The sequence below is a fragment of the Phytophthora infestans genome, genomic scaffold (assembly GCF_000142945.1).
Source record: "Phytophthora infestans T30-4 supercont1.24 genomic scaffold, whole genome shotgun sequence".
In the NCBI taxonomy this organism is placed as follows: Eukaryota; Oomycota; class Peronosporomycetes; order Peronosporales; family Peronosporaceae; genus Phytophthora; species Phytophthora infestans.
In genome coordinates, this window is record NW_003303735.1 from 1,132,531 (window position 1) to 1,151,772 (window position 19,242).

Sequence of the window (19,242 nt, forward strand, 5' to 3'; positions counted from 1 at the left end):
AAGAACGTTGAGAATTGTGCGGTCATCACTTAGCACACACGACGCTCTGCAAAGCATACAGACTTGAAGATCAGCCCATGCGATACAATCATAGACGTCAAGTTAGCATGAGTGTGGACAGCGCATGCATTGATGAAGTATGATACCCATGATGAGCAAGTACAACCCCATGCGGCAATACTTCGTGCCAGCCCCATCCATGGGGTACCAAGTGCTACTTGACGTGCGACGCTGCAACGGGTTACTGCTACAGGTCAAAGAGAATCTATATATTTACAGGTTAGCGTCTAACAAGTTGTGATTGTTATCCTGTGCAGGGCTGAATCTATCAAGGGCGGCTGACGAGTGATATGCTGATCTGACCAGGACCAAAGCGTATTCGCACCTGATGAGTGCTCGAGGAGGCGAAAAAAGATGTTATTTCGATCGGTTTATCGAGGTGCGCGTTTTGGATTTCCCACAGCGGGTTCTTTTCAATGGGCACCTTTCAGCGAAACGGGCGGAGATTGGCAACAGATACCTTACAGACCAACCCAGAGGGCCCCCCAAAAAAAAAAGATTGAAAGAGAGTGTCTTTATCGAATTGCACAGTCAAAGGTAGAGCCAAGCATGGTGGCCGTTTGTGGATGGACAACCGTCCCGTTCACTTCATTGCCACGGGCTGCGGTACTGGTGTGGTAAGTTTGGTAAGACGTGCAGACGCTGACACTGTTGACGTCCCAGCACCCCAGCTCGTCAAGGACTATGGGAGGCGCAGATATACATGATCAGTTGCGGCTCCAGCGATATTCAATACAGGTACTACCATTTGTATCCTACACTACTTTGGTTTCATATTGACAATTGTTATCCTGTACAGAACAGGGAGCGATGAAAATGAAGAAGTACTATCATACTATCTTTCTCGGACTCATTGACATGGCGTTAGTCAATGCCTACATCATCCATCGCCGCGTCAAAGCAAGATTGAACCCAGGTCGTGCTCCACCCACGCACGCAGAATTCATGAGATCTATGCAAGTCGCATTGCTGAACGTGGGAGCTGCCGACTTCGAAGGAGACCTATCTGTCGAAGCTTTGGTTGATACAAGCGTTGTGCCGTCGACACACCCTCGCTACACACTCCCGCGTGGCCGTCTCCGGCGTCGCTGCGCCTGGCTCGGGAGCCGGCGTCGTATCTTCGTAATCTTCATAATCGTGGGCGTCAGGACCGATGTCCGCTTTGTCGTCGAAGCTCACTGAAAGCTCGGTGGCGGCTGCAAAGCGCGCAGCCGGGCTTGAACTCTCGTTGCGAACCCCGCCAGACTTGGCAGGCGTAACTGGTACCGTCGGTTGTCCTTTCGCCATGTTTCTTGTCTTTTTCTTGTTCTTCTTCTCTTGGTAGCTCGTAAACTGGAAGGCCATACAAACAGTTCACAATGGTCACAATCTGTTCCCGGGTCGCGGCACGGTGATCCTGCGAGGTATCTCCCACCTCATAGTCGTCACTGTCATCCACGAAGTCAGCCCCATTGGCTAATTGAGCCAGCATGTCGTCCACATTGATACCCAGCTCATTTAGGGTGTCCTTGCCTGGTAAAAGCTCTTCTTCTTCGCTGTCCATAACCACACATGTGACAGATGGCACGTTCACCACACCTGCAACAAGTGTTCAGTTTGAGATCCACTTCCACCGTACAGTCGCATTCTAGTCGTCGGCCGTCAGCAACCACTACTTCCACTGGGACGTCCAAGCGTTGAATGCGCAGGTCAGACTGGAGGCCCAGTAAAGAGTGTACCGCACAACTTGGGATCACACGTCGCTCAGCACCCGTGTCTTGAATGAACATGACGTCAAGAAGGTTATTAATCTTCACAGTGTTTGCGCTTTCACGGCCTTTAACAACCTTCGAGCGGACCACAGTGCTGCTCGAGTCCTTGGCAGCGCGATAGCGGGCTAGAGCTTCTTCACGCTGCGCAGCTGTGGCTGTAGGGTACGCACGCATCCAATGGGGGCCATGGCAAACTAGGCAACCGTCCACAGGCGGTGTCGCGGCCTTGGCAGGCTTCGGGGAGCCTTTGCTCCTCTCGGTACTAGCTGTAATATCGCGGCGTCGTCCATCCTTACCAGCCTTGGTGCTCAGTTTTGGTCCTGACGCGCCAGTTGTGCTGGAAACGGGCTGACGCTGGGAGCTACGCGACGAACCGCTCTCCTTGGTGAGGCGATGAAAACGCTGTTGCGCTTTGGCATGCTCTAGTATGAGATTGAATAGCGCCACGTCATCTGTCTTGCAATCTCGGCGCTCCAACTCAACTAGACGCTGGATATGTTCTTTTAAAATAGCAGGCTGAAGATTCTCGATCAGCAGGCGACACCTGGCCTTCATACGATCTCTGTATCCTTGTAGAGACGGGTCTGTTTTGCCAATCAGACCCTGTAGGCCGTTCTCTTCCACTATCTTTGTAAAGTCTTCAAAGTAGCGAAAGACGCGAGCATCACAGTCATCTGTAGTCATATTTATGTGTAGTGATTGGTGAGCCAATGACTTCACGTCGGGCACAAACTCATTGACGAGAGCTTGACTGCGAGCATGAATGAGCTGCAGGACATCACTGTCCGTGATGGACTCCAGCGGGCGTTGCAGGATGTAGGCCGAGATGATATCCAGCACTTCAGGCTGTATGGCGCCCTATACCGTTCCTACCACACGCTTGAATATTTCACCAGTCACAGTGCAGCGGTGACGTATCTTGGTCACGTAGTGGCTCCACTCACGGTACCATGACACTAGCGAGGCATGATCCCAGCTTACAAGCTTGGGTGGTCGGACGACTTCGTAAATTGGCTGGGGAACGGTAGGACCAGCGTCCATGTTGACGTCTCCGTCCGGGTCCAATGGGAACCTGCCGCCTACCATATCTCAAGGTAAAGAGCAGTAGCGAACTTAAGGCGAACTTTGCCTAGGTTCTAAGGAAAGTCGTACTTATCCGACCAGTTTTGCTCTTCAGTCGGCGACACGCACTGAAGGGAGTTGCAGCCTTGTCGACGACGCGCACGAGGTTGCAAAAGAGAGGTTCCAACGCTTTCAAGCGAAAGAATTCTTTATCACGAGACCGGGGACTTGGGCTCAGGAACGTGAATTGGAAAGTGAGATATATTAAAGCTAGAACTTACTGCTGGTCTCCTAGGAGACTCCTTAGTCGTCCACTGCGGTCCTTTGTAGCAGGACCACCGATGATGTTCATGGTGATGCTCGCTCCTTCCTTGAGCATCAGCAACTTGCGTGTCCATGGCACGCAGGCTTGAAGTTCTTGCCGTCTTCATACACAACATGTAGTGGCGACCATGGCAGTTGGCTCCGGAGCATCAGCTGATGATGCTCGAGTGGAGTGAATGCATGTGCTGCTTGAAGCAGTGAGGTGACAGCACGCTGACACCTTCAGCGAGCTTCAGCTGACAGAACGTCGTCAACACCACAAGCACGCATCAATTTTTAATATGGCACTCACAGCACCAGCGCCACATCCCCAAAGCACAAAAAGCTGATGTCTACACAGAAGACGTACTCTGGCAAGCTAGTCAACAACCACCTCCGCCTATGCTTATTAGACATGCGCTTTCGCGCAAATTCAGTACGACATACCGTCTCTGAAGCCCGTTCACAGCTTCCTGAACAACTGCTCGCGCGCGTATCTGGAGGACCACAACCGTGGACAACCTGAGGGGCTGGACTTACGAACGTGCGTACAATGGCATCTCGACAGCGTAGGAAGGCTCGTTGTAGGCAATGGCTCCGACGAGAAACATCCATCGTGGGTCTCTTGACGAAGGCATTAATGCTTAGACTGATGATGTCACCAGAGGGTGTTTACTCTACATCTAAATGCAACCTACAAGACGACTGGAAAGAAGGCGCAGCCGCAGGGTGATTGAGACCCACTCTCTTTGAAAGTATTGGCTCGCGCGCGTTCCCATTTTCTCCGTGTCTTTACGTCTTCTTAGATCTACAGGAGGTCAAATTCGCGGCTGCCACGTTTTGATTATGTCCCTTTATATCCGCAAGTGCGAATCGTATGCTGTAGGTGAAAGTTTGAGATGAACATTCGATCTAATAATGACGAGGAGGTCATGAACGCACGACCTCCCATTCACGATACGATATATACCAGTACACGGTCGAAATGGTACGGAGCCCGAGAACATTCTTACCGCTTCTTTTCCGAGTTTGTCAGTTGAACGTAGAGCCCAAACAGTAAATGTGTGCGCAATTTGTATGTATCGCTCGTGCTGCAGCAAATACGGGATTGTTGAATCGCGAGCGGCTTGTTCGTATACAGCACTGGCTGAGGAGACCAAATTACGATAATAAACATTAAAAAACCGTGTACAGATCTACATTGTAATCCTGCAGCCACCTCTTGCATTTTGCGTGTGTGTCCCCTCAACTGCAGATGTGTCTCGATACCCAAAGTGTTTGTAGCTGTCCGTCCAACAAAACACAAGCTTAGCTTTTCAATAACTAGCGATTGAAGGACTTAATTGTTGAAAAATTGCACTATTTAGGTCAACATCGCTTCAGATTTTGACACCACGGTTTGGTAGAGCGCCTGCATGAATTGCCAAGTGCTCGGGTATTTTTGGCTGCCATGGGAGTGGGTTCTCCACACGAACTTGACCGAGCGCAGCTCTTAGTTTCGCCAGTACGCTCTGTTAAGATGCCCTCGACCTATAAAGTCCATTAAAGAGACGATTTATAGTGCTAGCCCATGCCGATCCACGATCAGGCAAAGGCACAGAAGGAAGCTGAATGTTGTTCTGCGCATACCAAACTCATAAGTGCGTCATCGATCCACTCCGAAATCGTTTTCATCACTCTACGGTAAAGAGCCAACATCTAGATTGATCCCAAGAAGATCGAATTCGTAGATCATGTATTCGGATTTTGCATGTGAGAGATTGAACTGCTCTGGCACAAATTTCAAGTCATCGACTCGGTCTTTCTCTTCTTCATCAGCGGCTTCCTCAGAACCACTACTTCTACTACTCCCATGGCCTCTCTCACTGTCTCTGGCATAAGTGTCAAAGTCGTAGGTAGTTGCGTGCAAGTTGTATGTAATCCTCTCGTGAATCGCGACGAAGAGCGAGCGCATTTGCGTAAGTACCATTAGCTCGAGTGTCGTTTTCGTAGTCAACAATGGGCTCGTCCTTCTCTGAATGACGTATCGAATTGTTCCTTGAGCTCACATCGCTAAAGGGGAAGTCTTGAACAGCGAAGTAGCTCGGGTCGAGTAGAACGAACTAGCAAGTCGTGAGCTATGACACTTTTTTGTTTTAGAAGACGCCTAAAATGTGGGAGTTAAAGCAAGAGCTTATCCTAATAGTGCTTTAAAATGAAGAACGTACAGCCCAAAAGGCTATATTTTGCCAAGAAAAAGGTGTGTCGTACGGTACACCGCGCAAAGGCATACATTTCTTAAGCTAGACTGCTTATAAAAAGAACGGTTTGCATCACAGCTATCAAACTACAAAGTTTTGCTCTGAAAGTACACCGAACTGTTTTGCTAAATAATAACAAGCGTCGATCGCTTTTGCGAGGGCATTCATTTATTGAATCAGGAAGTGGGTTTGTCCTACTTTTAGGCTCCTTACAAATAGCCCAAATACCTTTTTTACAAAGAGGGCTCTCCCGATGATGCCCTCCCCGTGTACGGCCTTTAAACTGAACTGTACAGTACATGTACTGAAGTCACATGGATTATTTCTTATTCAGGCGAGTTTAGATACACAATTTAGCTAAATATTAGATGAAAGGATTTTTTCACACACATTTTGGATGACAAGTCCTACGTTATAATAAAAATGTCGGCAAAATAGCTGCAAAGCACAGTAATTTTAATTAATTACTGTTTGAGGGGTTTCCTCAAATAAGGCTTTCATCTTCTTATCTCGAACACACAGAACATGAACTGGGTTAGCTCTTCGCTAGAGCTCGCGGGCTCGCTACTGGAGTCCGTAGACCAACAGGCCGCGCTTACGCTTGCCGGTACCTCTACAATAGCATTTTGCACATTATCTTTGATGGCATATTTCTTACCTATCTAATAACTCGTTACAGGAGCTGAAGAAGACGAGCAAGACGCTGAGCTGCAGATACCGAGCCAAACTTCCGAAGATAACGCGACCACTGTCGCGGACACTGATGAATATGAAAGCCTCGTAGGTGGAGAGGCTTCACTGTCGACGGTAAGCTGCTATAACCGCGTAGTTTGCATAAGCTCAGCGTCTTTTAACGACTTGGTACGTTGAAAACTGTATTGGGAACAATAGGATGGCACATCAAGTACCAACTCCAGTCATACGGCAACTATGGCTAATCCTGTGAAGATTACGCCTCCTCGCTCCAACTCGAGTAATAAACTGGCCGGATTAGTGAGTGCCATCTCAACGCAACTGGAGAATGTGTCGTCAGGAAAAGGAGGAGGTCCTCCTTTGAGCAGCAGCGGGTCCCAATCAGCCTCGACGGATGAAGAATGCGCGCGTCTACTTAAGGAACTGACACGAGTGAAGAATGAACTTCGATTGAAGGACAAACAGCTGAGCAGCACCCAGAAGAGCGTGGAGATCTGCGAGGAAGAACTTGTTGCATTGGAGCAGGAATGCAAAAAGAAGATCGCGCAAGTGCAACAAGAGGTGCGTTTTCTAGCACACTATTCATTGCAATAATCTACTCACAAACTTTACTGTAGAAATCTTTCATTCAGCAAGAGAAAAACTCGGACGAGCAGAATTTCATCCAAGCGTTGGAAATGAAGGACAACCAAGTACGCGCACTGAAGGCTGATTTGGACGCTCTGATAGAGGCAAAAGCGCAATACACAGACGAAATCGCTTCATTGAAGGCTGAACTAGCCAAGGCGGTGGAGTCGAACGATACTCTGTGGACTTCCGCAGCTTCGGCTAGTAACGAGTCAGAGCAGCTGATTGGATCGCTCCGTGCGGAGTTGCAAGATACGCTGACGGCTATGAACAACGTGAAACGCGAATACGCAGAGTCGAAGAACACCATGTTTGCACGTCAGTCGCAGCTGGAGAGCACCAACACGGAGCTTGTAAATAATGTGGCAAATTTGGAACGTGAGTTGGCAAAGGCAAAAGAAGCGGTCGCTGTTGCTTCTCAGACCAACGGAGTCAGCGCAAATGCTACCTCTCATTTTGGTGCAAACTCCAATTTTGCACCAATGAATGATGACTACCGACGGGTGCAACAAACGTTGGTGCTTACGAAAAAGTCGTTGCATGACGAATCAAGAAAGAATGATGTTCAAAAGCAAGAGATCATCACTCTGACTGAAGAGTTGCGTCGACTGAAAAAAGCTATTGAGACCACACAAGAAAACTATTCACGGCAACTGGAGGCGACGACTCAGGAGAACAAGAGACTGACAGACCAGGTGAACCAGTTATCGTCTCACAGTAGTGCCACAGCGGCTGCCAACGGCGAGTTGCGTATCCAACGCCTGACAAGCCGATTGATTGAGAAACAAGAGACCATTGACTCGTTGCGTACCCGTGTGACGACGATGGACGTACGTCTTCAAGATGTAACGCTGCAAGCACAGCGGGCCGAAGAGAAACTTTCTCGAATGGAGCAAAATGGCGGTGTCGACGACATGGAAATGGCTACTCCAGTCGGAAAGATGGGCAAGGGCGGCATGCGCTCTCGACCGAACCGCATGGCCCACGTAATCTCTCGTGTAGCTCCTGTAGTAGAACGCAGCCGCCGCGTGTTGACAGCGCTGGACGTGCTGGACCGATGGCTGTTATTCCTCGGCCGAGTGTTTCTCCAGGCCCCTTTCGCCCGCCTTGGAATGCTGTGTTATGTGGTGCTTATTCACTTCTGGGTCTTCATGATTTTGAGCTTCCATACGAGCCATTTGACGGAGGAGATGCAGCTGTCTACTGCTGCTGAGAACGCCGTCATCGAGCCAGGAGAAGACATGATTCCAGGAGGCCACTAAGGGAAATACTTCGAAGTATCTTTTTGTCACAAATATTCTGCCACAATTAAAGTTTTAACACATTTCGACTACCGGTACTGTAAAAGCGCCGCCCTGTATCAAAAACGTCGATGTACAGTCGATGATATATCCAGAGCATTTGTTTGGATTTTACTATGACGCGAGCCAGCTATATTTAGAGCTCGGTCAGTATTCTGTCAATCGTCATTCCGCCACTCTCCTCCCGTCACCAGCATGAGCCAGACTCCAGACGGACCCCTGTCGACCGCTAGCGAAGGCGCCGCCAGCGTCAGCTCCGTGTGCCTTGAGGAGGACACTACAAACGCCGAAATCGCGTGGCTGCGGCGCTGTCTGCCCATCTTCGTCCAGCCAGACGTGGACATTAAGAACCGCAATGATCTGGTCAAAGTATTCTACCGCTTCGAGCGCGACGATCAGTCTGGACAATTATTCTGCAAGCTTTGCATCGTATTTGCCGGTGAGTCCAGCTACAATCGCGTACAGGAAGAGATCGAGAACTCGCTAGCCACGCTCTGCTACCGCACCTTTAACCGGCGGACGTACAAGCGCACGGCCGACATCAACTACATGGAGTTCCGGTACGTCCTAGACGCCAATTATTTAAGGCTGTCAGACTTATGCTAACATCTCTCGTTTGGTGTAGCAAAGTCGACCTGGACCCGGACGCTGCCATGCCCTGGGGCTCCATTTTCTCGCAGGACCACGGCGGCAAGCAACAATGGGCACAGGGCGAGAAGAAGAACCTCGGCAACTGGTTCTCGCTCATGCATCACTATCAGGTGGAGGTCAAGTGCTCAGACTGGAAACTGCACCCGCAGATGCACCGCCCGTACATCTACCTCAATACGTGCAACCACATGATCGGCGAGAAGGACAACAACCCCAAGCTCAGCAAGTTCAACTGGATCGACTACCCGTTCCAACTGGGCGACAACGAAGACGCTTTCCACTACGTCGTGGACCATGTGCCTACCAAGCTCAACCTCTACTCGTACTTTTGCTTCTGGCGCGCTCGCAACGGCGGCGGCTGGTGCGATCGCCACCCTGGTGGGAAGACGGTGTCACGAGACGGCAAATCCATCTACGTCAAGTACCCAGGCACCACAACAGGTGTGTAGGAACTGAACTTGGCGGGGTATGCACACTACTGTAGTACAATATTGTAGCTAACGAAAACAAGAAACAAGTTTTAGATGAATTTTGGTAAATGTCAAACTTGAAAAAAAGTAAAACACTATCCAGCAGCAGGTGAGACGGTTAAAGTGGCCTCATGTGGCCGCTCGGCTTCGTCGTCGTCGATTTTTTGCGACAAGTTGCGAGTCATTTGTTGCGCTACGAGTTCATTTTCCAGTGCAGACGAAGCCGATGAGGTCGGCGACGTCACAGCACTCGAGTCAAAGTTCGTGGGTCCCGTGAACTTGGTCGCGTCCAGCTCTCGCACTTTCATCCACGTCGTCCACATCTCCTCGACTGAGATCGGGGCTTGTTCCAGTAGCCAGCCCATTTGTCGTCTTGTGGCATCAAGCACAGGCTGGAATCCCATTTGCGTCGCTCCAGAGTGCACCCAGTGTAAATCCAGCAACATGAAAGCCATGGCGTGCAACTTAAAAAAAGCCTTCGAGTCGTCAAACACTCGCCAGAACGGCGTCCGACTGACACGTTCAGCAACACGCAACTTCATCACAACAGCTGGAGAAGTGTCCCCGTCCGTCTCCACCGAGTGCAAAACGAGTTTGGTGCACACATCAGGCGCCTCGTCAAGCATCAACAAGTGCATCATCATTCGCATGACATTGATACTCGCCACTGGGAACGGATAGCGGTTGCCTCCTGCGACGGCATTTCGCTCCATCATCGCACGCGCTTTTTCAGGGTATTCTTCCACGAAGTCAACAAGACACTCAAGCGCTAACACACCTCCGCCACGGAAGCCACCGAGAGGGTTATCTGTGTGGAATCCACTGCATTTCCAGCGAGGAGAAGCCAGCATCGCAGCGACGTCAACACCGCCGACTTCACTCTCGCTAGTACTCGAAGCCGACAACACTGCGTCGCTTTCTTCACTCTCCGGTACTAGCAGAGCGTCCCATAGTCGTTTTAACATAGCGACATGGTTCTCGTTTGTCGTATCCAATGGCTCCTCCATACCGAAGCGGAGAGTTTCCAGACGTCGCAACTTGTCACGTAACTGAGTGCGACGTGAGCAGAGCTCAGCTCGGAAGTCATGGAGCACAATTTGTTGCTCTCTGAACAGCATTGCAACAACTTGGACAGCTTCTTCAGCGTCACGCGTTTTGTGTCGCACCTCACGCGCATCAGACGGAAGACCCAAGCTGTTACCGGGGAATGTCGACAAGTAGTCGTCCTCATCCGGCATCAAGCGCGAGCGAACCGAAGTCCGATGTTGATACCCGACAGGATATTTACGGTAGATCGAGTCTTCAAACTCGTGGAAGCGTTCGCTGTGTCGTCCTCGTAGCAGAAGAGGAGCCAAGCAGTTCGCAATCGCATAAGAAGTAAGCCCGTTCTTCTCAGCATGACGTGGTTGTAGCGCCACCGACACCCAGTGACACAGCCGTTCCAGTAGAGGCTTACAATACCACGGCAAATCGTTGACTAGAACCACAAGCAGCGCCTTACATTCCTCTTCGGTCATCCCGCTACCAGGACGACCAGCACAAACCAAGAATCTGTCCAATCTTTCTTCTGTAAGCAGAGGATCCGGCAGCTCCCACAAATATTGAAGCAGAATCGCCACAACTTCGTGAGGATCCACTGCCATTTTCCGATGGAAGCCACCGAGTTCCTCAATCGTATCACGCAGTTCCATAACATGATCGGCTTGCAAATGTGCTTGAAACAAGCCAGGCGAGTCCACGTGCTCGTATAGATAACAAAAGCAGGCTTCAGCGACGTCAGGAAGCCCCAGCGCAGTCTCGAAGCGAGCCATTCCACTCAAGAACGGATTGCACAATACATCGAGCAAGTCGCTACCGAACACATCGTACTCTGGATATCCCAGTTCCAAGAAGCGAAGAACTGCAGTGGCCGCGTCCTCCATCTTCTGGGACTGAGCAGCTTGTCTCAATGTCTCGGACAAGGGGTTGCCACCTTTCCGCGTGTCAAATGCCAGACGCAATTCATGGTGCGAAACCAGTTTCTCAGCCAACATCTCCGTCTCGTCGTCCGCCTCACAAAGACGCACACGTCCACTGACCATATCTTCCGGATCGATGAGCTTAGGTGCTTGCTTCTTGATCTTGCGCGCCTTCGGACGAGGTAACGGGCGAGAGAAGGGCAACGTTTCCGGAGCTAGATCCAGTCGAGGGTCGTCGATTAAGAACGCAAATGGGAGGCTATCGAGTCCAGCGAGGAGATTGAGGAACATTTTCACCTCGTCACGCTGACGAAACAGAGCGAACTCGGTGTAATATGAGGCCAAAAGGTCGAGATTGGTCTCCGATAACACCATACTGAGACTGGACTGCAACACGTGTGTGTTGAGTGCTTGACGGACGAACGCTCGTGTTTTGCCTTCGTCCGTGTGCACGTTCGTGAGGCCAACGGCTGAACGGACTGCGCCTACTAAACCGCGAACGTGACGAGGGAGATCCGCTTCGACACTGGAAGTCACGACCTCGCACACTTTGCTGTTTGTAGACGACGTTACGCCCTTTGGAGCTGTGGCAGCAGCGCGATGCATGGCTTCCACCATTTGCTTTTGGCGAATGGCTTCCATCCGAGTGCAAGTCCACTTGACGACGCCAAAGAACTTGACGGTAGCTCCGTTGCTTGATTCGTCAGCTTCTAGTAGACGTAGACCATGCGAGACACAGCGATCTATCTGCGTGCATAGCAAGTTGACAACCGCCTGCTCGTCGTTGAGTAGCAGTTCCCGAGCGTCGTCGGTGCTCTCCATCATTGCAGCCTTCGGACTGTCATTATTGTCACTGGACGGTGTCGTGTCAACACTGTCGTCCACAGAGCTGCTACGAAGGCTGTTGTTGCCAGTGCCTTTCTTGGCGTCCAGGAAGAGCTGTAGGCCTCGAACAGCATTTTCTAGATCTTCGAGGATGATGCCACGTTGGCTCTTGGCCTGAAGCTGTCGCTTGGCACGGTTGCGACGACGCAATTGTTGCTCTTCCTCCGTCTCCTCCTCGGGCTCACCCAGTACAAAGTTGCCCAGTCGCGCGAAAAACTCCATCGTGCTTGACTGCGGATCCACGAATGACGCCTTTTCAAAGACAGATTTTTTTTTGCCGGAAAGATCGTCCGTGACCAGCCGCTCTACTTTTTGGATCGCGCGACGTTTCATACGAAATGCATGGGATCACCTGCAACAAGTTTATGACCATAGACATGAAATGCAAATGAAAATGGTGATAAAATGTAGCCATCAACACGCCATTTGAAAGCAAGTGTCGTTGGTCTCTAGTCAAACTGCTGTCGCAGCGCCATCTCCGTCTCGGACTTCCAGACGCGGAAATCGGACCCGATGCCTGCCTGGCCTTTCAGCCGCTGGTTCTTGACGCGTTCCTTGCCATCTTTCTTCTCACGCTTGGCCAACTGCTGTTTGGTCGCCACTTCCGGTGGCGGAGGTCTTTTGCGGCCCATTCTGCGCGTTTCCGATGCCTCTTTCTGTCTTCGCTGGTCATTCTCCTGCTCGCGTTCTTGCCTCTCCTGATCTCGCTGGCGCGTCTCCTCCTCGTCCAACAGGTCGAAGGATTTGACGGTGCTCTGAGCTTTCGCACCATATTTAGGCGGCAGGAACGAGGCCGTGGACGCTGACACGCTGGACAAGACGCTGTCGACTGACGGCAGGAGCTGCGCCGGACTTTCCGCCTCTTGGTCCGCCGTCTGCCTCGTTATCGTTTCTTCGTCACTCTCACTGTCGCTGCTGCTTGCGTAGTCGTCACCAAGCAAGAAGGACATTGTTAAAAGTAGTTACTGTAAAACTGTAGCCATTTTGCATGTTGCAAAAAATTGCAGTACTGTAACGTCTCAAAAAAATTTCAACCCAGGCACGCAACGTCATGACAAGCTCCGAGATAACGGCGTGGCTGAAGACTGAGCTGGTGAGCGCGTTGGGCTTCGCGGAAGTAGATGAGATCGTCAGCTACATCACGAGCACATTCCAGTCCAGGCAGGAGGCGTCTAGCTACCTCATCGAGCTGTTGGGAATCCCGGCTGGTCGGGCAGAGCACATCAGCACACGGCTGTTCTCTTCTGAGCCGTCGGCTGCCAATTCTGTCAACGGAGGGGCGGTAGCTGTATCCCAAATACAGGAGGGACTGGTACCTCGACCTACAGCGGTGAACTCGCGTCTCAAGCCCAGCAAGAAAGGCAAGAAAGGGACTTCGGCGCTACTCAACAACGCTCTCATTATCAATTGCCTGCGCTGCGGACGCATTGAGTACAATGGCGGGCGCCGCTGCGCTTTCTGCGATACTGAACTGCACTATGAGGCGGATGCAGCCACAGCCGACCAAGCTGCGCAGCAGCACATGGAGGAGCTTGTGCATCTCGACGAGACGGGTGCCGAGCGCATGGTGGTGCTGGATGCCGAACAGTATTTCTACGACGAGGAGCAAATCGAGAAGCACAGCAGCGACAATCCCAGTAGCGCGAGACGTCCTATCACGATGGCGCTGGATCTGGAAAACAGGCAGTTCGTGGACGTCAAGATCACGCGAAACGAGCAGCTTGCCAAGGACGCAAGGGAGCTGGTGGAAGGCGTCCAGCGCAAGATGCACAAGGGCAAGCGCGGGAAAGGCAGCCTCCATCAGCAGACGGAGGCTCCGTCCACTTCTGGTGGCATCCGCGAGGCGCTCGTGGTGGTGGACGACTCGTACAATCTAGTTTTCGTGTAGAGATGGAATAATTCATGCAAATATTTTGCTACAACCCAGCGAGCACTTTTGACTTGCCACAACGGCCGAAAATTGCATCTACAGCGCTAGTAACTTTTGCGTTTACCAGCGCTGAACTATCGCGGCGTGTGAAACGGAGGAAATTCCGCGGACAGGTCATCGTGGTAAGACTTTGCGGCGTCGGTCGCCGCTTGGGGGACGAAAGGTGCAGCACGTTGACGTCAGTGCCAAGCAGAATGTCGCAATTGAAATTCATTGGTTATCGAGAGATGCGCAGATGTACGGAGTCCGTAGTACGGACGTGCGTTGCCAACACCGACTTGAAAGTCGTGACTGCCATTTGCAAATTTACCCGCACCGTGCTACGTGCGACTCCTCCACAGGCTCGAGCAGCCGTGCTCGACGATTCCAGTCCGTCTATCCTGTCATGTCGACAACCGTTAGCGCCGCTAAAGGACTGAGCGCGCTGCAGCGCCGTGTGGCGGCAGCGGAGTCGTCCAGCCAATGCTCGGCACCGGCCAACCCGCTTTGGGATTTCTACGCCTGTGGACTCGTGGATGAGAACGACGATGTCTCCGACGGAGAGGACACAGAGGACGAGCGGGAGACCCAGGACTGGATTCAGTTCCAGCGCCAACGCGCACAGGCGCGTCTCGCCAACGCGTGTCGGCATGAAGCTCGCGTGATGCACACCGCCAAGCACTGAAACGGCCCCCAGAGCGAAGCACCTCGATCAAGTGCCGCAGTGCAACACGATGACCAGCATTCCCATGCGTACATGTTTTAAGAGCTGTAGACTACGATTAATTAGATTAATGGGATTCTCGTTATGGCGTGTGGCCATGCACCGCTGCTGTTGTTGCTGGGATGTTCCATCTTGGCTCGATCGATACGGTCTTGTTCAAACTTCATTGGGTTGGCGCTGACAGCGGGAATAGTGTAGCTGCGTCTGACACAAAATAAACACAGACTGCCAAACGGAGGCATGGAAACACCACCACCTTAGCCCACGCCATGGCCGTATTGAAAGGGTATCGCTTCGCTGGCTGCACTCCTGGAGTCGAAGTTCGACAACGCTGCGACTTGTGCAGCAAAGCTACGCCAAAGAATTTTGTCGGAACAACACACTTGCTGTCTCAGTGCGACCTCCTCGACTCGGGGACCGACTGTGTTGACTCAACAGAGGACACCTTTAAGAAGACAATTAAACAGTAAGCCTTTCTCCTGCTGATTAAGCCGTCATACCTGTTCATGTTTGAAACAGTTTGAGTTCTTGCCTCCAGGTCAGCAACAGTCACATCAATTGCCTAGATGAACCAGATGGCTACATTACGTACCTTTGAAAAAAAAAAACGAAAAAGAGACCAGAAAAGTACGCTTCAACAAGTTTTGTGATTGGTCCCATTTCTGAAGCTTTTTTTATTGACACAGGAATCAGATTTGCCACCACTTCCACTCGCCATGGCCGCCACCGCTTTATCGCGCGTCCACTCAAGCGCCAGCGGCTACGGGGCTGTAGACACACCTCCCACGTCACCGTTGCTGCCGTCGTCTTCCGTGCTGCACCGAGACTCATGCGAGCATCTGTTCAAATTCCTCGTACTCACACAAGTGTTCATGTATCTCGAGGCCGGCGCTGTGCCGTCACTGCTGCAGCAATTTACGCTCACGTTCCGTCTGAGCCCACAAGAGCAGGGCCTGCTAGGTGCCATCGTGTACATCTCCATCTCGCTGGCGTCACCCTGGTGTAGCACGCTCTTCCGCCGCTTCGATCCTCGCCAGCTTCTTGGCGTCTCACTCGTGGTCAATAACCTGGCGGTTCTCGGCCTTGCATGTACCCCCACCTCGACCTGGTACTCCAAGTCACTACTCATCTCATTGCGTGGCTTTGTTGGACTCACACAAGCCTTCAGTTGCGTGTACTCACCGCTGTGGGTGCACGACTATGCTCCCAAGGCCAAACGCGGCACCTGGATGAGCTATCTGCAAGGCGCCGTGCCCGTCGGCATCACACTCGGCTACTTCGCCGGTTCAGTCACTATCTGGTTGGCATCACAGGGGCCAGAAGAGGCTGCGACTGCAGTGCAAAGTGTCGTGTCCGCTCTATCCAAAGCTGCATTGGGGATCAATGCGAACGCCGACATCGTCGACGGCATCGACGACGCCTCCATGCGCCTTTGCCACGGAATTTATTGCTGGCGTTGGCCGTTTTTGACTCAATTCGCGCTCATTCTGCCGCTGTCTATCTTGATTTTTTTCGTTCCACGGGAACATATTCGACTTCGCTCGACTCGTCGCCGCTCTATCGTCATTGTGGATGCAGATGAGGATGTGGATACCGGTGTGGAGACGACAGGTGAAGACGAACTCATTTCGGGGAATGGCAACGCATCAGATGGCTACAGACTTCGATCATTGGCGTCACATGAAGAGGAGGAGAACGCGTCGAGGTGGAGCAATCTGTGGCTTTTGCTGCAACATAGAGTCTACGTGTTCATCGTCATGGGTCTGTCTGGCTTATTTTTCGTGGTGGCCGGTGTGCAATTTTGGACGACGCTGTATTTGGAGACCAACACGACGGGTTCCACGTACGAGATCCACCTGTCATATCTATTAGTAAGCGGCACAGGTCCTATCATGGGCGTATTCTTCGGTGGGTGGCTTATCGACCAATTCGGTGGCTACTCAGGCCCATATCATCAAATGCAAGCGCTGCGAGTGTGTATGGTGCTTGGAGGTGCCGGGTGTCTGGCGGCTTTGCCAGTGTCGTATGTACACAACACTTTTTCCATCGCTGTGTTCCTCTGGCTCATGTTATTTTGCGGAGGGAGCATACTTCCTGCTTGCTCTGGAATCGTCATCTCAGCAGCTCCGCCACGGTTGCGTCCACTGGCTTCTTCTGTTGCATACGCCAGCTACAACCTCTTCGGATATGCAGCATCGAACTACATTCCCGGTTTCATAATGAATTTCATCATCGACCCCAGTGCCGACGCAGACGCAGATCCAAGTGATCTTGGCAATGTTGGATCATGCAACGCTGCGTGCACTTACCGTATCGGCTTCCGTATTGTCCTGTTTTGGAGTGTCTGGGCCTTCTTCTGTCTCACATGCGGTGCCATCGAGTCGGGTCGCAACTACGCAGCCACTGTGGCAGCGCACAGTAACGGTCACTGCAACGGCAACGGGAAGCAACACACGACGGCAACTACTTCGCATCAACCGGTATCCAAGAGTGCTGTGTAAATAAGTCGTGGTCTCGAAAGTGGCCATCGATAGCATCATGTTGATAGATCCATTTTTACGTACGTGAGCGACATCGCGTATATTTATGATCGTAAATGTCTTTATTCACTTGGCTGCGTTCGGGTTACTTGCCATCATTTGCTTAAAGCGAGGAGCTTTGCGTAGAAGAGTATTGAGCATTGTACCCACGAAGAAGGCGACGACTGTCGAGGTCATGGTAATGACGTTGTACGGCATACTGAAGTCAGGTGTTGGTAGCGGTACGAGCAGAGGCTCAGTGAACAACGTAGTGGTAAACGAAGACTTGGCTTCCTTGTCACAAGACGAGGTATTATCATCCGGTACGTCAAAGGTGGCCACACCTGAGGCGATATCAAAGCCACGATTGGCATCAGGAGGGTGTTCTGACAAGCGTAGAAACGTTTTCTCCATCTGAAGTGAGAATACTAATGTTGTGTTAGCCGGAAGGTAAGCCTCGAGGCGTAATTGGTTGGGACGTCCACGTAGCTCAGCAGGTACAAAATCAAAGGTTTGAATAAGCTTCTGAGCCTTCTCTTCGCTGCCATCGGTGCTTGCTCGGAACGTGTGGAAGAAGATACGTAGATACCAAGGAATGACGTCGTGATAAGTCACATGCATACCACACGATGGGTGATTATTCTTGAGCTGCACTGCGATGCCGCCGCCTACCTGGCCATATCCAGTGACGAACCGATGTGCAGACACCACATCCTGCTGTGTTCTGTAGTTGGCTTTCAAAGCAGCTTCTTGTGCTGCCAGTTTCCAGTCTTCGAACCACGCATCAGAGAGCGATATGGGCTTTCCATGGAGATCGGTGGTTACCACGTCGGACGACTCCATGCCTTCAGTGCGAATAACGCTCTTGTTAGCCAGCGGACACGCAGTTAAATCTGTATTGGGATGGTCGCTCGCAAAGAAGAGCGAACCGAGACTCCACTGCGCTTTGTTGCGTTTGGTAGGACTTTGCACGGTAGTCAAATGTTGTCGGAGTCTCCAGTTACCTGCACTTGATCTCTCAGCATAAAGAGAGAGCGAGAGATACTCCCCTGACACTGCATTGATAGGGTCAATAAGACTCCCCAGCCCAGTAATCGCTCGACACGGCAGCATCTTGAGCCAAGGGGTCAAGTTCTCTGTGCACAGCTCCTCTCGCGCCAGCGATCCGTGGAGGAAAACAAGGGTAGGATCGGTGTTGGTCTTCGGGAAGGCACCCAACTCTAGAGGAATGGATCCTGGCAACAAGCCCGTGACGACAGCTTCGTCCATTTGATTCAGCGACGCTGAGAAGATGCCACCCAGCTCCGATGTGATGCCTCGCCAGCGTTGCTGGATGTTGGCGTCGCCACGTAGTGCCACCTGTAGTCGAGTACCGAAAGGTGCGTGGGCAAATCCGGAGCTGTTCAAGCTCTGGGCTGACCCGTAGCGCCAGTCCGCGTACCTCCCGACAGAGAAAGTCAAATGTAGCGATTCGGCGTCCTGTTTGTCGAGGATCTGACGCAATGCATTGGGAAAAAGCGACTCGGCGTCGGTACGGGAGGGTTCGTCAACGGAGAACTCAAAGTGACCCAGGACCTGGTTGAGGGCAGGAAGCGGGCGTAGTTGTAGCTGTTCCGTGAAGGCGGCGCGTGCTCCATGGAGCAGCGAGAGCAAGCTCAGGAGGATGGCGAGCGACATTTTAATGTTTGTGACGTATGTTGCTGGTTGTTTTATGTACGACACACCATCGAGCAACTTCCATCAATTCGAAGTGGTTCCTTGCGTCAAGAGCAATGGACAGGCCTCTTCCCCAAGAATGAGGTTCTGGGCTTGGCAGAACGTGCTTGAGACAAGGAGAGAGCCTACCAACTCTTCGAAGTGATGTAGAAACTGAAAAATGAACGGGCACAAGCGCGGATTACGTCTGTGTCTGCGGGCAAGCTTCAACTGGGCACGGGCAACCGAGTCAAAGTTTGCGAGCGATTTCGTGGTCGAAGTTCGCCCATCAACACGCACGAAAACACCCACGAACACGAAGTCGACTATGGTCCATAGCCTATGGATTGGAACTTCCATTTGCGATCAGTTGAAGTGATCGCCTCGTCGCCGA

General features: G+C 51.7%; 9 protein-coding genes across 9 annotated transcripts; 5 read left to right on the forward strand and 4 right to left on the reverse strand.

Moving 5' to 3' along the window:
• Nucleotides 1-1,204: 1,204 nt before the first annotated feature.
• PITG_12173 (uncharacterized protein) lies at nucleotides 1,205-2,897 on the reverse strand (the record flags this gene model as incomplete). The annotated part of the gene is made up of 3 exons (XM_002900745.1): nucleotides 1,205-1,638; nucleotides 1,679-2,657; nucleotides 2,685-2,897. The coding sequence occupies 3 exons, from the start codon at nucleotides 2,895-2,897 to the stop codon at nucleotides 1,205-1,207; spliced, it is 1,626 nt and encodes a 541-aa protein (XP_002900791.1).
• A 3,044-nt stretch (nucleotides 2,898-5,941) lies between these two features.
• Nucleotides 5,942-7,998, forward strand: PITG_12174 (uncharacterized protein; the record flags this gene model as incomplete). Its single annotated transcript, XM_002900746.1, has 4 exons — nucleotides 5,942-6,023; nucleotides 6,096-6,223; nucleotides 6,308-6,670; nucleotides 6,727-7,998. The coding sequence occupies 4 exons, from the start codon at nucleotides 5,942-5,944 to the stop codon at nucleotides 7,996-7,998; spliced, it is 1,845 nt and encodes a 614-aa protein (XP_002900792.1).
• Nucleotides 7,999-8,217: 219 nt separating this feature from the next.
• PITG_12175 (uncharacterized protein) lies at nucleotides 8,218-9,137 on the forward strand (the record flags this gene model as incomplete). Its single annotated transcript, XM_002900747.1, has 2 exons — nucleotides 8,218-8,597; nucleotides 8,663-9,137. 2 exons carry the CDS (start codon nucleotides 8,233-8,235, stop codon nucleotides 9,135-9,137), a joined length of 840 nt encoding a protein of 279 aa, XP_002900793.1.
• A 76-nt stretch (nucleotides 9,138-9,213) lies between these two features.
• On the reverse strand, nucleotides 9,214-11,941 carry PITG_12176 (uncharacterized protein; the record flags this gene model as incomplete). The annotated part of the gene is made up of 1 exon (XM_002900748.1): nucleotides 9,214-11,941. One exon carries the CDS (start codon nucleotides 11,939-11,941, stop codon nucleotides 9,254-9,256), a length of 2,688 nt encoding a protein of 895 aa, XP_002900794.1.
• Nucleotides 11,942-12,450: 509 nt separating this feature from the next.
• PITG_12177 (uncharacterized protein) lies at nucleotides 12,451-12,951 on the reverse strand (the record flags this gene model as incomplete). Its single annotated transcript, XM_002900749.1, has 2 exons — nucleotides 12,451-12,634; nucleotides 12,734-12,951. The coding sequence occupies 2 exons, from the start codon at nucleotides 12,949-12,951 to the stop codon at nucleotides 12,451-12,453; spliced, it is 402 nt and encodes a 133-aa protein (XP_002900795.1).
• An 86-nt stretch (nucleotides 12,952-13,037) lies between these two features.
• PITG_12178 (uncharacterized protein) lies at nucleotides 13,038-13,889 on the forward strand (the record flags this gene model as incomplete). Its single annotated transcript, XM_002900750.1, has 1 exon — nucleotides 13,038-13,889. One exon carries the CDS (start codon nucleotides 13,053-13,055, stop codon nucleotides 13,887-13,889), a length of 837 nt encoding a protein of 278 aa, XP_002900796.1.
• Nucleotides 13,890-14,166: 277 nt separating this feature from the next.
• PITG_12179 (uncharacterized protein) lies at nucleotides 14,167-14,685 on the forward strand (the record flags this gene model as incomplete). The annotated part of the gene is made up of 1 exon (XM_002900751.1): nucleotides 14,167-14,685. The coding sequence occupies one exon, from the start codon at nucleotides 14,167-14,169 to the stop codon at nucleotides 14,593-14,595; it is 429 nt and encodes a 142-aa protein (XP_002900797.1).
• Nucleotides 14,686-15,350: 665 nt separating this feature from the next.
• PITG_12180 (Major Facilitator Superfamily (MFS)) lies at nucleotides 15,351-17,135 on the forward strand (the record flags this gene model as incomplete). The annotated part of the gene is made up of 2 exons (XM_002900752.1): nucleotides 15,351-16,232; nucleotides 16,323-17,135. 2 exons carry the CDS (start codon nucleotides 15,351-15,353, stop codon nucleotides 17,133-17,135), a joined length of 1,695 nt encoding a protein of 564 aa, XP_002900798.1.
• Nucleotides 17,136-17,240: 105 nt separating this feature from the next.
• On the reverse strand, nucleotides 17,241-18,830 carry PITG_12181 (GPI transamidase component, putative; the record flags this gene model as incomplete). Its single annotated transcript, XM_002900753.1, has 1 exon — nucleotides 17,241-18,830. The coding sequence occupies one exon, from the start codon at nucleotides 18,828-18,830 to the stop codon at nucleotides 17,241-17,243; it is 1,590 nt and encodes a 529-aa protein (XP_002900799.1).
• Between the last annotated feature and the right edge of the window lie 412 nt (nucleotides 18,831-19,242).